The sequence below is a fragment of the Cynocephalus volans genome, chromosome 14 (assembly GCF_027409185.1).
Source record: "Cynocephalus volans isolate mCynVol1 chromosome 14, mCynVol1.pri, whole genome shotgun sequence".
NCBI classification, from domain to species: Eukaryota; Metazoa; Chordata; class Mammalia; order Dermoptera; family Cynocephalidae; genus Cynocephalus; species Cynocephalus volans.
Genome location: NC_084473.1, coordinates 39,868,094 through 39,883,927, shown reverse-complemented (window position 1 = coordinate 39,883,927; position 15,834 = coordinate 39,868,094). Strand labels below are relative to the sequence as shown.

The window sequence follows — 15,834 nt, the reverse complement described above, 5'->3', positions numbered from 1 at the left end:
TACATGTTATAGAAACAGACCCTCACACATACAATATAGTACTTTTTTCACGTTATTCAAATTCGAACAAAAGACAGAAAAAGACCTAGTAATATTATTCCCTAAAATTTGGACTTCTAAATAAATTATTTCATTGTTTTAAAATGTCAGACTCTACAGAGATAAATCTAGCAATCCCCAAATGTTCTCTCCCAGCACAGGGATTAGACAGATTGAAGTCTGGCTTGAGGAAGTAACCGCTTGAGCTAAAGCCGACCCCCAAATGTTCTCTCCCAGAAGTGACTTGCTTGATATGTAGCACAGCATTCTAAATGTTGCTTCCCACCATTTACCCCCATTTCTCGTGCTTTACTTATGCTTAATAATAAACATCTCCAGATACCTATTTAAAACCAGACAGTAAGGGCCGAGCCCGTGGCGCACTCGGGAGAGTGCAGCGCTGGGAGCGCGGCGACGCTCCCGCCACGGGTTCGGATCCTATATAGGAATGGCCGGTGCACTCACTGGCTGAGTGCCTGTCACGAAAAAGACAAAAAAAATAAAAATAAAATAAAATAAAAAAATAAAACCAGACAGTAAGCTCCTGAATGGCAAGAAGTATGTCTTTTACTTGCCCTTCCAATAAGGACAACCGAATACAGTCCTTGTCCACATACATGTCAAGAAATACTCTATCTCATGTCATAGATGCTGTACTAACCACTTAAGAGTTACTACTCATGTCATATTATATAACTTAAGCCTATCTTGAGCCCTTCTAGAGGCAACCAATAAGAAATTAAAAGTTAAGGAAAAAAGTCCCCAAATAATATTATTACATGAGAAACATCTTCATGTGAATATGTAAAGAATGCTTTAGACTAATATTTAAAAATCTTATACACCACACTGTTCCTTTAACAAAGCAAGACTATCTATGTGATGAGAAATTAGTTTTAATAATGCGATATTAAAAAGATTGCTTTCCTAAAATATATCATACATACCGCTATCTGTTCATATTTATACCCTGCACCTAGAATGTTGTTTCTTATGACTACTAACCCTACAATTTCACTCATTACAATTGTTCTTGGAAAAAAAAGGTTTTGAGTTCTGTTGTGTGTTTTAAAAGGTGACACGGTTGATAAAGTACATGCTTTCTTTAAAGTGCAACAGTGACTAACGTCTAGGCTAATTCCAAGATAAAAGTCTTAAAATCTTTATTATGAAAAAATAAAATTAAATTTTAAAAAATTTTTAGAAATCTTTATTATGAAAAGAGATGCTAAAAAGACTAAACATGAAATGCACTCATCCCCTGCCTTAGGAAAACCAATTAGAAAAGCTGTATCAATAGCGTCCCATTTTTGCACATAGAACTGAGATTTAAATATTGTACACACACTTTGTACATATGTGTGTATATGTAAGTAGAAATTCGGAGGCAAGACATCAAGATAATTTGGCGTACTTTCCCCCCTAAGTTAAGAAAATTGTTTCCAAAGCACTGCCTTTTTAAATTACCATAATTCATGAACTAAAAGATATACATAAGGGAAATTCCAGAGTACAAGCACCTGCCAACCAAGTTGCCTGAAATTCATCAGCTGCAGAGATTAAAAGCACCATTCAGTTGTTTTTATGTAAAACAAAGGTAATACTTCAATGAGGCATTTATCAAATGACCAATCATCTAACATTCCTCTCTCTGATTTCAAAAACCATGACATACAATCTTAATTGCCATTAGACATCTTACAAACTGCACATAACAGTGTTTTTCCTTACATAAACAGTCAACAATCAAGAGTACAGTTTGAATTTTAAATTTTTTACTTTACAAAATGATACACCATAGGATTCCCTTAAATAATCAGCTTCTCTAGAGTCTTTCTGTTTATGAAGCACCTGACTTTTCTGTTTCTAAAAACGTAATTTTCTTACAATTTTTCAAGAACCCATCTGTTAAGTAAAAGGAGATACACACGTACACTTCCTTGAGAATAAATAAATGCTTTCAATACTTGTGACCCCAGAAGAACTTCACATGTTTTGAATTCCTCTTTGGCTAAAAAAAAAAAGTTTTAAAACATCTACTAGAGTACAAGTGCTTGCCTTTATATTCATGTCTCTCTTGATAATAAAATAAAGATCAATCTAGTTCTAAGCTCTAGACTAATGAACTGCAGGGAACAGAAACAAGCAATTTGGCAAGACCTGAGCAAAGCTCTGCTTAAAGGATCCTTAGTAAAATATACCAGCACTACCCCTCCCCCACCCCCAAGCCTTTAAGGTTTCAATTAAGATGGGGCCTAGTTTTACTCTTACAAGGGGGACAGAAAGAGAAAGCACAGAACTCCTGCTGAGAAGTATCTTCATCAGGAGCAGCTCCAGAAATACTGTCAGGAACCATTTCCTTCCCTCTCTGCTGACACAGGTTCCTCTCTTTAGAGACAGGCATATCTACCCTGCTCCTGATCAACATCATATCTAAAGAAAAGAAAAGTTGCATCACATACCACCCAAAGGATGGCATCAAATTAATTAAAAAAAAAAAAAATCCAACATTAGGTTCAGCTATAATGCTCTTTATAAAAGGTAGGAGCTCCAATCTCACCCCAATCTCAATTCATCTTTATCTTTCAGTCTCTCATATCGGTTGCCTCATGGATTGGTTAAGAAGGGACAAAATTATTTAATATGGCATATCCACTGTTTCAAAATAAACTTAAGTGCCCCAATTGCTGAGACAGACCCCCTCAAAAAACTTACAGAAAACGAAGCCATGTCAAGCCCTCCAGAAGTCCTCAGAACCAATAGGAGAGAAGTAAAAGTGAGTAATGATCTCACCATTCCTACAGGCTAAGGAGCCAACACAGTACAGAGATATCACAGCCGAACAACATCCCATTAAACACTCGATTTTTGCCCTAGTATATGATCATCCTTTTAGTGGACATATAGGACAAGTCTTTCAATCCAACATGAACTAGTGCATAAACTCAGGCATGAGGCTAAAAAAGAACCAGTGAAAAGTTGATGCCTCTCTAAAAGGAGCCCAAGAATGAAAACACTTCACTATGTAAGGAATTATAAGACTTCAAAGGTTAGATAATAAACAACAGGTGCCTTTGGGGAGGAAAACAATAATACTCAGTTGCCTCCAGTTTTAGATTTTCCACTCTGAAAGCACTCTAATAACAATAATTTTTCTTCCTAAGAAAAAATCATGGCCAGAATTATGGACTTTACTATTTAATACCTATAATGGGCCCACTGCTCTTTGACTTACTTTTTTACTTTAGATTTTTAAAAAAAATCAATCTGGCCTATGGCCAGATTATTCACTGATCCATGAACATTAACCAACTAGGAATTTATTTATTATCAAGAAATGCAAAACAAAGGCTTCTAAATACAAGCTACCTCCACATAAAATACTCAAAATACAAATCTAGCACCAGGTATCACATAACTGCACTATCAGCCAAAGCAGAAACTGTTTCTCTCACCAGCGTAACAGTTGAGCTCAATCTTTACAGTAACCAGATTCCAATGCCTTAAAGAATAGTAATTCCAGACACAGTTATAGGGCATTGAGTACCAGTCTGGAGTTCTGATTCCCCTAGCCAGTCACAAAATTTATTATCTTTATTCGGCTGAAAGGGAACATTGAAAAGATATTTCAGCCTACTTAATAAGCTCTTCCCTTTCTCCATTCCACAAAGACAACATATTCCAAAAATGGAGAATCCTTGCTTTCCCTGACAGAGGCCCCCTTTCCTATGGATTCATTGGGCAGGATTACTTCTCCCTGCATGCATGCAGAGCCAGAAAGCACTTCTGCCCTCACTCTTAAAGAGGGTCCCCCAACATAGATGCACCTCTTCCTTCCCTATATTAAGCAAGTGATGCTTCACTGCTTTTCGGTTTCTCCATCACTGCAAAACGTTCAGAGAAGTGGAGGGTGTGAAGGCAAATTGTCAGTTACTCTCAAGGATACTTAAAAGAAGTCTCCGAATTTAAAGTTTAGCCTGGGGAGGGGGCTGTCCCCTTCCTGAAAAGAGAATGGGGGACCCTACCTTAAAAGGGAGCGTCTTCGTGGGTAAGGGCTGTCCCCCTCCGGAAAGAGAGTTCGGTATGTGGAAAGGGAGAGAAAAGGGGTCTGGATTTGAAGAAGGGGAGTCTCAACCCTCAAGGGTCTGCGTGGGGAGACTCGGGAGTTTATGGGGAGAGGTGTCCCAGCTACTGGGGGCCTCACTGAGATGAGAAGGAGGGCCCCGCACTGAAAGGGCTCTGGGGGTTAAAGAGGGTCTGGCTCCGAGGAGGGCATGGGGGGGAGGGGCTCAGCCCAGCGGAGTCCGTGGAGGGGCGGCCGCCTCGAAGGAAACATGTGCAGTGGAACTGCTGCCACCCCGAGGGGCAGGGTGGAGAGCAGGGCCTGGACTGTGTGTGGAGGGAACAAGGTTCCCACCCTGCGCAGGACAGGCAGGACTCCTCAGGCGTACTCACCGAGGCTGCCGGCGAAACCGTCCATCTTGCGGGGAAAGCGCCGGGCTCGGGGCTCAGCGGGGCGGACACTTCATTCAGCGGACCGACAGAGTGGCCGACGCTGAGCCTGACCCGATCGCTTTCTAGGCCGCCCGGCTCTGCTCCCGGTCCCCGCCTCCGTCGTCCGTCGGTCCGTGCGTCCGTCCGCCCGCCCGGGGACACTCAGCCGCGACCAGCCGGGCCACTTCCCAGTCAGGTTGAGAGCCGCGCCGCTCTGCCGCCTGCCCGGCCTCCCTCCCAGGCAGCCGCCGCGAGCGCCGCGCCGCGACCCGCCCCCGCGCCCGCGCGCAGTGGTAGCCCTGCCCCCGCGCACGCCGTCAGGCTTCCGACTCCGCCTCCCACGTGACGACACGAAGGCGGGTTCCTGCCGACCTCTCTCTCTCTCTCACCTTGCCTCTGCCTTCGAGTCCGCTTGCTTCGCGCCAGGCTGGTGGCCGCGCTTGCGCCGTAGTCCTGCTGAGGGTCTGGGACCTTGATCTGGAAGCTGCCTCCGATTGGGTGGGAATAAGGGGTAGCCTCTGGCCTGGGGTACTCAGGAGTATGGATCCTCTCCCGTCGCAGCCCTTGGGGAGCCTTTGGAGCCCAAGTCTGAAGCCCCAGTGACAGGAGATGATCACCCCATAGGTCCTACCAGGACACGAAAGTGAGAGGAAGCGTCCCTTCTTCCCGGTGTTGCCATCCCTCTCTGCCAGTCGGGTCAGGGACACATTGGGGCGAGACTTCTTGATTAGCTCGAAGCCACCACTGCCACAGCTTCAGAACCCAAGACAGATCAGAAGCAAGGAATTTTAGTGCTGGACAGTACCCAAGAGTGCATCTTGCCCAACCCCTTGTTATGAGGGTGGACGTTAAGCTTTAGAAAGTACATGACCTACACAAGGTCATGGAGCCTGGTAGAAGCAGAGCTAGAACCCAGGCTTCCTCACTCCCCTGATGTTTTTCCACCAGGGGTACAAAGCACTCACATATGGAAGATCATAAGATTGCTGACCAGGGAACAATGACAGGGGTTATTTTTAATGAAGTAAGCCTGAGTTCTAGGCCCAACTCCATGTGACTTAATAGGTGAGCGTTAAGTCACCTAACTTACTTAGGCCTCACTTTACTCATTTGCAAATGGAAGGGCTGGATTTGTAACCAAAACATGCACAGGCTTCATCTTCCACCTCCCTTCCCCAACCCTATCCCCATCCTTCTAAAGACCTTCCTATGGTTTGTCAAGTCCTTCTTGAGTCTTGGTTGTGGAGATTACAGTATTAGTTAAGAGGAGAACTGTAAGGGGCTTAGGGACTAAATTGATCTATACAATAATAAAGAACTAAGTTATACAGGGAAGAATAAGAGAGCCACACTAGAGAGAGTTGCAGGAGAGAGGAACAGACTGAAGAAGGGAGATGAAAAATATGAGGCAGCAAATGTCATGATGGGAGACACTCAGAGGAATTAAATAGCGGAAGGGTTTGTTAAACATTCTTGCAGTTACTTCTTTCCTTTGGTGCCTCTTTAAAAATCTCTAAAAATCTAAATTACTTCACACTTATTTTTGGGGTATCAGAACTGTATTTCGACTGAATACCACACTATGCAGAGACTGGTCATAAAGGCAGCCAGGATACAGTGAGGTTACTGACCAAATAGTGTCTAAAGTTTCCTCCTTCTTCAAAATTAAGTGATTTACCCAGTTTCCTCTGCTTTGGCATTTCCTATTTGTAAGTTTCTATTAAGCCTAACCACTTAATCTTTGAGAAGTTCTCAATTCTGACAGCTGCTTTTCTGTGTCTGCATGCAACTCTCTCTGCCTTAGGCCGATTAAAATTATAAGAACTTGAGTTGGTATATTGCTAAACACAGATAAATATGTATAATTTTAATTCAGAGAATGATCCACATTTTGTGGGGCTGGAAGCTTTTACGATCTGTTGGGCCCTTTTGAGAAAAAAAAAAAATACAAAATTAGATTAAATGGAACATTTCTTAAGACTACGAAAAGAAATCACAACAGCTTACACATTTTTTTCTTTTCTTTTTTTTTTTGGCAGCTGCCTGGTAAGGAGATCCAAACACTTGATCTTGCTGTTATACAGATTACCTATTTTAAGAATCCTGTAAATACTACGAACATTATAAAATTAAAGAATATAACATTTAATTAACTGTCCAACACACCTCCCATACTTCCTAAATGTTTTGGCTGCATACTCTTTGTATTTTCATATGACAATTTTTTTTTTCTTAAATAGATCTCATTTATTGGGATCCTGCTATGTGAAAAGTTTTATACGCAGGTGTCTCATAATGCCTTACCCCATTTCAACATCACAGCAACCTTATGAGATCAACGTTATAAATATAACAATGATTTTTAAATAACTTTTAAATAGAAGGGTTAGAAAGATAATTCACTTTTTCTCTAGCATGGTTGACCAAATTTATTTTTATTATTAATAGTTGAAATTCATAAAACATGACTTCACACATGTAGTTGAAGCTGTTTATAGTACTGCTGCAGGAATTCTGATTAATTCTATTTCAAGTGATTCCCATAAAAAAAAGGAAAGAAATAAAGTGTATGGCACATTAAAAATTATACACACTGCATTATTGAGGAGATTCCTGAGAGGAGAGAAGGTCTGTTTTGGTGTGACATCAATGAGGGCCAAATTCTCCACTTGCAATTATATTCATACATGTCTGATAATTGGAAGAATTTTCCCTAAACTAGCTTCTGGCATTGTACATTTCAATCCTTGTTTCTCCCACACTACTCACATGCTTCCAGTACCAGGCATATGTTCATATCACATTATAATTTCTAGCCCGGCACCTCCATTGCAGAATGCCAGGCAAATCAAGGCTATAGAAGCGTTCCTAGAATCTATTGCTAAACAAAGACAGCAAGCAATAACTTAATTAAATGGAAATGACCATAGTCCATGTAAGTATATCTCACTAAGCCTGAAATTAAATGTATTCCTAACTCAACTTTCCCTTAGCCAGATACCTAAAATTTCCAGAGCTACTCCAATATTAAACTGCTTCTAGTCAGTTTTATGTGCCAATAACCACACTCAAAGTTCTTTCCTATACATAGGTCTCAAGCCTGATTTATGTCTTTGCTTTTCTTCCCCAGTTCCTCTCTGTCATTTTAATTGGGGCTATCTTCAGGCCATCAGACTTTAGTGAGAAGGCTGCACTCTTAATCTGATCTTTGCTGTGAGGCTGGGACTAAACAGACCTTGGTTACTCAAAGGTTTTTAATATTTTGTTTCCTATCTGGGTATTTAGAAGTAGTCAACTTTCTAATATTTTAGGCCCCAAATTTCTGGAGTTCCTCTAATTCTCTTTTTATTTCTTCTTGCAAACCAGCCAATTTTTGCTTGAGCTTTTTTCTTTCTTATAATGCTTTACTAAACTCAATAAATAGTAGCCAATATACATAATTACTCTTACTTCTTCCAAAAAGAGCTTATTAGGTGAATAGTGTGCTGTCTTCTAAATTGTCAAAAGCAACAGTTGTAGCAAATCTTTTGCCATGACTTAACAGGGCTTTCAAGTATTCCATCCACCACAGCATACCTGACCCAACTGCTAATTCAGGGTCACATGTTTTAGGTTTTCCTCTTACAGCAGCCTTCAACTTCAAGGTTTCATTTTCTGTATCAGTCAGGGTAGGCTGACTGCTATAACAAACAATCCCACATTTTCAGTGGATTAATATAATGCTGTGGTTTGATTGAATTGTATCCTCCAAAGTCTATATATTAGAAGCTTAACTCCCAGTGTAAATGTCAAGGGTGGGAAATGCTATTATGATAATTGGAAGGTGGGGACTTAAAGAGGTGATTAGACTCTGAGGACCATGCCTAGTGAATAGATTAAATATGGTGGTCATAGGCATAGTTCTGAGGGCTTTAAAAAGGAGAGTGCTCCAGGAGCTCCGTCTGCTCTGCCATTTTCTGCCATGTGAGAACCCTGGGGCACTGTCGCCACCACACTGGCCTTCACGAAATGTATTCCCTGGACTTTGGACCTCCCAGCCTCCAAAACTGTAAGTAGTAAGTTTCATTTTCTTATAAATCACACAGTTTCAGATATTCTGTTATAAGCAACAGAAGCAGACTAATATGTATAATAAAATTTTTTCATTCTTGTCACTGTCCAATGCAGATCATCAAGGAGCTCTGCTCCATGAAGTCATTCAAGGATCCAGGCTTCTTATTTCTTGGAGTTCACTGTTTTCAGCCATCAAATAAGGTGGTTGTAAGAGAAAATGAAGGATCAGCCAGGAAGCTTTTATGGTCCAGACCTGGAACTGTGTACCTCATTTTTGTCCACATTCCACTGGCCAGAGCTTAGTCACATGACCGCAAGGGAGGCTAGAAAATGCAGTCTAACCATGTGTCCAGAAGAAAAAGAGAAACATTTTGATGACAGCCAGATGGTTTCCATCACACTCCTCTTCACAACACTCACCAGAGTCATAATTTTTCATTTGGCTGAATGATTATTCAATAAGTGTCTCACTTATTAGACTGTACATCACTAGAGAGCTTTGAGAATATAGGAGAGGTAGTACATCCCAGTGATGAAGAGTGCAGACTCTGGGGTCAAACTGTCCAGATTCAAATCCCAACAGCATCACTTACTATCTAGGTAACATTGGACAAATTACCTAATCATTCTGTGCTTCAGGTTTTTCATCTGTAAAACGGAGATGGTAACTTTTCTACTTCCTAGAGTTGTTGAGAGGATACAGTGAGATAATATATGTAAAGCACTTAGAACAGGGCCCAGTATGTGTTAAGTATTCAGTTAAGTATTAGCTGCTGTTATTGTTATAAGTAGTCTCACACTGCATCTTTTTTGCTCACCGTTATATGCTCAGTGCATATTATATAATAACTATTCAATAAATATTTATTGAATAATGAACAACATTGAACTCTGAAAACTAGTCAATCTGAACACATTATTTCAACAACTAACAACCGATTGTTTTAAAGCAGCCAGTATTAACTTTTCTATTTTATATTTATCAAATTAGATCTTACAAACTAAGTGTCTAGTACTATCATAATAAAATGGAAGATTTAACATATATCTCTCAAAATGAAAATGTAGCTAAACATTATCATCAAACACACATAAAAATCCAAATGTACTGAACAGTAACCCATTATGGATGGTTATTTGGATTCTTCACCTTAACAAAGAATTTATCTTTGGATTATTTTCAATACAGAGCCCTTCTTGCCCCTCACTTCAAGCCCTTTAAGTACAATTTAATTCACACAAATGTAAAATATGCACCATTTTTCAGGAACCCAGTGATTGCAAATGGCTAAATATAGCTATATTAAAAAAATAAAAATTTAAAGCATTCTCTTTATACACAGAATCTTGACTGTGTGCAAGTTACCTTGCCCTCTATGCAAAATGAGCGTATTATGGGGGAAGTTTCAGAATGCTTGTGATGACACACAACACACCTGCTGTCAAATCTTTAACCTAACATTTGAAGAAAAATAAAATATTTCTATACTTATGTCTTTGTTTTACTCTCTCTAGCTAGACGACCTTGAAAAACGACTATAAACTCTTTCGTCTGCTTGCTTTTCTCTCCCTCAGACATTTTAAAAGAAGTGTCAGGAGAAATTAAGTTTTTTTTAAGTATGCTAGATTTTCAGCTCCTTTCATTTCATTGTTTGAATGTTGTTTTAAAAACGAAACCCTATAGTAATGGGATTATGTAGATTGTATAAACCTAGAGTCCACATAAAGTAAATATGATAGAGAAAAAATGTTTTTCTTTGGCCTTCGAAATCAGAAATTAATAATATATGAGTGGAAAAAAATGATTCTTTGTTTTCATAATATGTTTAACATAAGCAGTATGTGAAAGAGTTCCAAAATCTGTAACAGGCTAAATGGCAATGTTGTTCTAGCTTATAACCATAAAGAATGTCTAGGGATAACTTCAAAATTATTGCAAGAGAAAAAAAATAAAAATAAAAGAGTGTGGGAGGATATACTCCAAAGTGTTTAAAAGTAGCTGCATCTGAGAAATAAAAGTAAGTGGGGAAAGAAAAAGGTAGAGATACAGGGGATTTCACTTTTATGTTATTTTAATCATATAAACATGTGCTAATCTTAAAAACTATTAAAAAATGCAAAAACAAAAAAAAATGTTGCAGTGCATATTAATTCACACTTCACTCCCAAACTATCTCTGTAGAGACTGGTTTAAAATATTATACTTATTAAATAATTGTTTTACCAATCTTGGCATGATTGTTATCTTTCACCTAAGACTTTCCAGACACCTTGACTTCAGAAAAAAATCAGACAATTAGCAGTGCTGTAAATTCTTGGTGAGAGCTTATGAGACTAAAATCTATCCTGTTGGGATCATCAGCCATGCCTCACTTGGGGACTTGCTTCATGGATGCATGAGCACATGAATGGATGCTAACGGAGGTTAGTTTTGGTAGCTCTGACGGTACCATCCACGTCTAGCAGAGAGAAACAGCCTGTGCTGTTGAGGTAGGTTTTCTTCATGTCTAGTCCAGAATTTATGCCATGAAGGGAGGTTTAAGCTTGTTAAGATTGTGGAACTAACTTTAAAGCTTCTTTTTATGTGCTAGAGCTTCACCGCATTTACTGGATGTTGGGCAAGCCCTAGAGATAATAGTGAATAATTTTCATGTGTCCATCATAAATATATACCTTTCCCCCCATGAGAAATTTATAGCAGCCTCTTACAAAATTGGAATTCTGCAGGGAATTACTTTAAAATAGCAATATTAAAGTGGAAAGCAGCCAATCAAGGAAATTTAATTCTCAAAATTAATAACACAGGAAGTTCTCTAGTTGCAAATAAAATATTTCCAAAAGGTCATTTGTAAGTCAGCTGTTTGAAATGAGAAACAATGCTATAAATGGTGGTTAGATTGCTGCTTAGCCCCTGAAACATGTAGCATGCTGATCCTAACCTGCTTGTGTTAAAACCATACCAAAGACGGCTTTTATTTAAGGTATTGAACCAGACAGGTCTGAAATTAAATATTGTTCCTTACAAACATCTGTGGTTGATGTTGCACCCTAGATACAACTTTTAATACCATTTCAACTTTCAAAGTGCTCACACCGAATGCCGTAAGAGGTAAATTTTATTTTCCTCGTTTTTCAAATCAGGAAAATGGGCTTCAAGAGTATACAAGTAGAAAGTGGGAAAATCAGGGTTTGAACCCATATCAGTCTGCATCTGAAAGCCAAGCTCTTTTTGATGCATTAGTTTACCTTTTAGTCTCATCGGGGTTTTCTTGTGAAGATCCTTGAACGCCAGACTGAGATGTCTATCAACAATGCAGTTTTAGCAGCGAAATAATATGATCAAAGTGTTGCTTTAGGAAGAGTAACATGCGGGTGGATAAATTGGAGGAGGCACTGCAAGTGGGGAATCCAGTTAGGAGACTTGCAGTGGAGCGGTAACTGCAGAAAGGTCTCAAAAGAAAAAAAAGTGGTGTGAAGGAAAACATCAAATGAATGAACAACTAATGAAATCCTCATAGAACTGGGTAACTGATTGCCTCAGAAGCTGAGGAAGAGAAAGGATTAAAAGAGGTTACCCAGGTTCAGCTCCCAGTGATAGAATGATGGCAGCATTTCATGAAAACGGGAAGTTAAAGAAGTGACATAACTGGAGAAAAGAAAATATAGTGATTAATTGCCTTTTGTGGGGAGCTGAAGGAAATCAGAGGGCATCTTTAGCAGCTGGAGCCCAGACACATGACCTTGGCCAATTGGATGCTCCAAACCAGATCTTTTAACCAGGGGGAATGACACAAAATCTAGCAGTCAGGGGCCATACTTGAAGGTGTTTGTGAAACTGAGGAGCAGCAGTGATCAAGTGGGGGAGTGGGAAGGGGCAGCCAGCTCCAGCGCAGCGTCTTCACCAGACTCCTCCTGTGGGGTGAACTTGTTGGCCATGCTCTCTGTGCCCTAGACTTACCTGGGTTCTTGCCTATTTTCTGTGCCTGATCCTCTGGCGTTCCTGTTGACCAAGTGAGCTACCTGATATTCTCCCAGTGAATTCATTTTCTGCTTGGGTTAGCAAGAGTGGGTTTTTGTTGTTTGCAGTCGAGAACCCTGCATGGTACAAATGCTGCTTTCAATTTTAAACAGATTGTGCTTGGCGTCATTACCAGATGCCCAGATGGAAGCATCCAGCACAGTTGGAAATGTGAGATTAGAGTTTAGGAGAGGGTTGGTCTGGGAATATAGATTTAGGAGATGTCTAGATAGAGGCAATGATTTAAGCCATGAGATATCATCAAGAAAAAAGATTTGAGAGAGAAAAAATGAAAATGGGCAGAATATAGAATTGGGGGACCACCAATATTTAGGAGGCAAGAGAAAAGATCAGGGAGGAAGCAATAACAATCGTAGGAGGTAAATCATGCTAGTGCCATATTGCAAAACCAAAAGGAGCCAAAAGTTTAAAAAATGATGGAAGTAGGATGCTATTAAATGTTATACTGTCCAAGGAAGATGAGAACTGAGAAAGGGGTATAGAGTGATTAGAAGATCACTGGTCTTTAGAGAGCTGTTTATCATGACGGTGGGGGAAAAAAAAATCAGGTTACAGCGGGGTAAAGAATGAGAGGGTGGTATCGAAGTGGAAAGATAAAATACAGTGTACGGTTTAAAGAAATTTGGGTGGATTTCGTCTGTTTTGTTCACTGCTTTATTCCAGCTCCTAGAAAAGTACCTACCATGTGCTAGGTACTTAATAAATATTTGTTAAATGAATAAAGAAGAGCAGAAGCAGAAAATTAACTTAAGCTGAAGGATGGTAAAGGGAAAAATTTTTAGAACTGAGGATACCTGCGTGTGCTTGCAAACAAGGGCTACTAAGTCCTCTCTCCCACCTCTGTAGACTAGAGGACCTGATTTTCTAGACTCTTCTTTAGTTACCTATTAGAGTTGTTTTTTCCCAACTCACATACTATCCTCATTATTCCATTATTTGGCTTTTTTATAATATAATTACTGTTCCCTAGATAACAATTTCTCATTCTTATTTATACCTTATTGTTCTCTGAAAATTCCATTTCTTCTGTTAATTTATGCCCCACACAAAGATAAGTCAAATGTTCTGCATCCAAATATATTTTGTCCCATACCACAGTTGAACCTCAGTGAGCTGTTGTGAATGATTCAATAAAACAAATTCTGATGAACTAGAAACTTAATGTCAGGTGTACTATTAGATGATATCTCAATTGCACATTTTTAGAAATTCGCTAGTCTATAGTCCTTTATAAACTCCAATTTTATTTTATTTTATTTTTTCATTTAACCTATTCTCATTGCTGTCTGCAACATCGAATTTTACTTCTAATAACCAAATGATCAAATACCATATCAAAAAATTGACAGAAGTCTTATAAAGACATAAAGTTAAAAACGTCTCTGATTTGAATGATAATAAACATAAAATGTAAGATTTATTTCATTTTATTTTACTTTTTTATTTCCAAGTGTCTGAAGTCTATGAGTAAAAAACAGTCATTTAAAAACAAATTTTAACTAGAAATGGAAGAAGTCATAAGTGGTTTTCAAGTGCAATGAAACACTTGGACTGTAATAATAAGATTAAAGACCTGGTGTTTTCCCACCCCTAGTTTATGGTCCTTCATGGATGTAATTAAAGCACATAAAGTCTTTCCAATGGTTTTAAGAAGCAGTTTCCTTTTTGCCTGCAGACTTTAAGGAGGCAGTCATTTAGTGCCTATCACAGGTTCATCAGAGCATTCAGCTGTAAATTGAGGGTTCTTACGGGTGTTACCGTATTAATTTGCCTTTGAGCAGTCTGAAATTATTTCTGGAAGAAAAAAACCAGGAAGAAACACAAGATGAATAATCTTCTTCTGATCATGTCATTCTCTTTAGTTTCTTTTTAAGATAATTGCATGTGCATGTACATGTAAACAGAATGTGCATATTTGCATCTATGTGGGTGAGTCTCTAGTATGCAGTCAAAAGCTTTTTGTATCTTTCCTCACCCTCTTCCTAGTCTAAAAGTTTGCTTGGCCCACGCTAAGTGCTTGATCAAGATGTGAATGATTGGCAATAGCAGAGTGTTTCCAGTTGCATAAGCCAATAATGCTCATCGTTAAAGTCCTCCCAGTCAGAATAGGGATTTTTCATACTTGGGTACCTAGAGGACTTGCACTTAACTGAATGTTCATTTTCAAATAAGGCCTTTCTTCAATTTAAACTGTGATTGTTGAAGTTTTGGGAGGATCTATAAATCTGTTATTCTATAAACTAAAATGAGTGTGAGATAACCTCAGAACTGAAATAAAAATGATGGCATTTTGCACCAGGCTGTGGGGTGAGGCAGTACCCAAGTACAGACTGCCCATGGTGTGAGATGGGCTGTCCTCACCCATGAGTGAGAAGCCATTCTTGTGGAAGAGCCCAGGGTCCTTTTTCCCAAAGTTGTGGAAAAAGCATCCTCCTGTCAGTGTGGAGTGGTTGCTGGTCTCATTCATTCAGTATTGTGCACAAAACCAGGCTCATCAAGTTGGTACAACAAAGAACATGAGGTCAAAAAATATAGGCACAACAAAGAACATGAGCAGGCATTTCACAAAAGAAGAAAGACAAATCACCAATAATTGGGTATAAGAACAAGAATATTTAAAAAGCAGTACATCCACACAAAAACCTGTACATGGATATTTATAGCAGCTATGTTGCTAACTGCGAAAAAATGGAAGCAATGGAGATGTTTTTCAGTAGGTGCATAGATAAATATACTGTGGTATACCCAGACAATGGAATATTCAGTGCTAAAAAGAAATGAGCGATCAAGCCATGAAAGGACATGGACAAACCTTAAATGAACATTACTAAGTGAAAGAAGCCAATCTGAAAAGCCTGCATACTGTATAGTTCCAACTATAGTGGCACTCCGGAATTAGAAAAACTATGGAGACAGTAAAAAAAAATCAGTGGTTGCCAGAGTTCAAGGGGAAGGGAGGGATTAACAGGCAGAGCACAGAGGATTTTTAGGGCAGTGAGACAACTCTGCATGATGCTGTAACAGTAGAGACATGTCATCAAACATTGGTCCAGACCCATACAATGTACAACACCAAGAGTGAGCCCTAATGTAAACTGTGGACTTTGGATGATACTGATGTGTCAGTGTGGGTTCATTGACTGTAACAAATGTACCATTCTGGTGTGGGGTGTTGATAATGGGGGAGACTATGCATGTGTAGGGGCAGA

General features: G+C 39.3%; 1 protein-coding gene across 2 annotated transcripts in view; it reads right to left on the bottom strand.

Moving 5' to 3' along the window:
- The window catches only part of EML4 (EMAP like 4), a 165,109-nt gene extending 160,354 nt beyond the window's left edge, over window positions 1–4,755 (bottom strand). For both annotated transcript variants that reach the window (XM_063079052.1, XM_063079053.1), the window contains exon 1: window positions 4,495–4,755. In XM_063079052.1, coding sequence (XP_062935122.1) covers window positions 4,495–4,519 — 25 coding nt within the window. In that variant the 5' untranslated portion in view covers window positions 4,520–4,755. The remainder of the gene's footprint in view (window positions 1–4,494) is intronic.
- Between the last annotated feature and the right edge of the window lie 11,079 nt (window positions 4,756–15,834).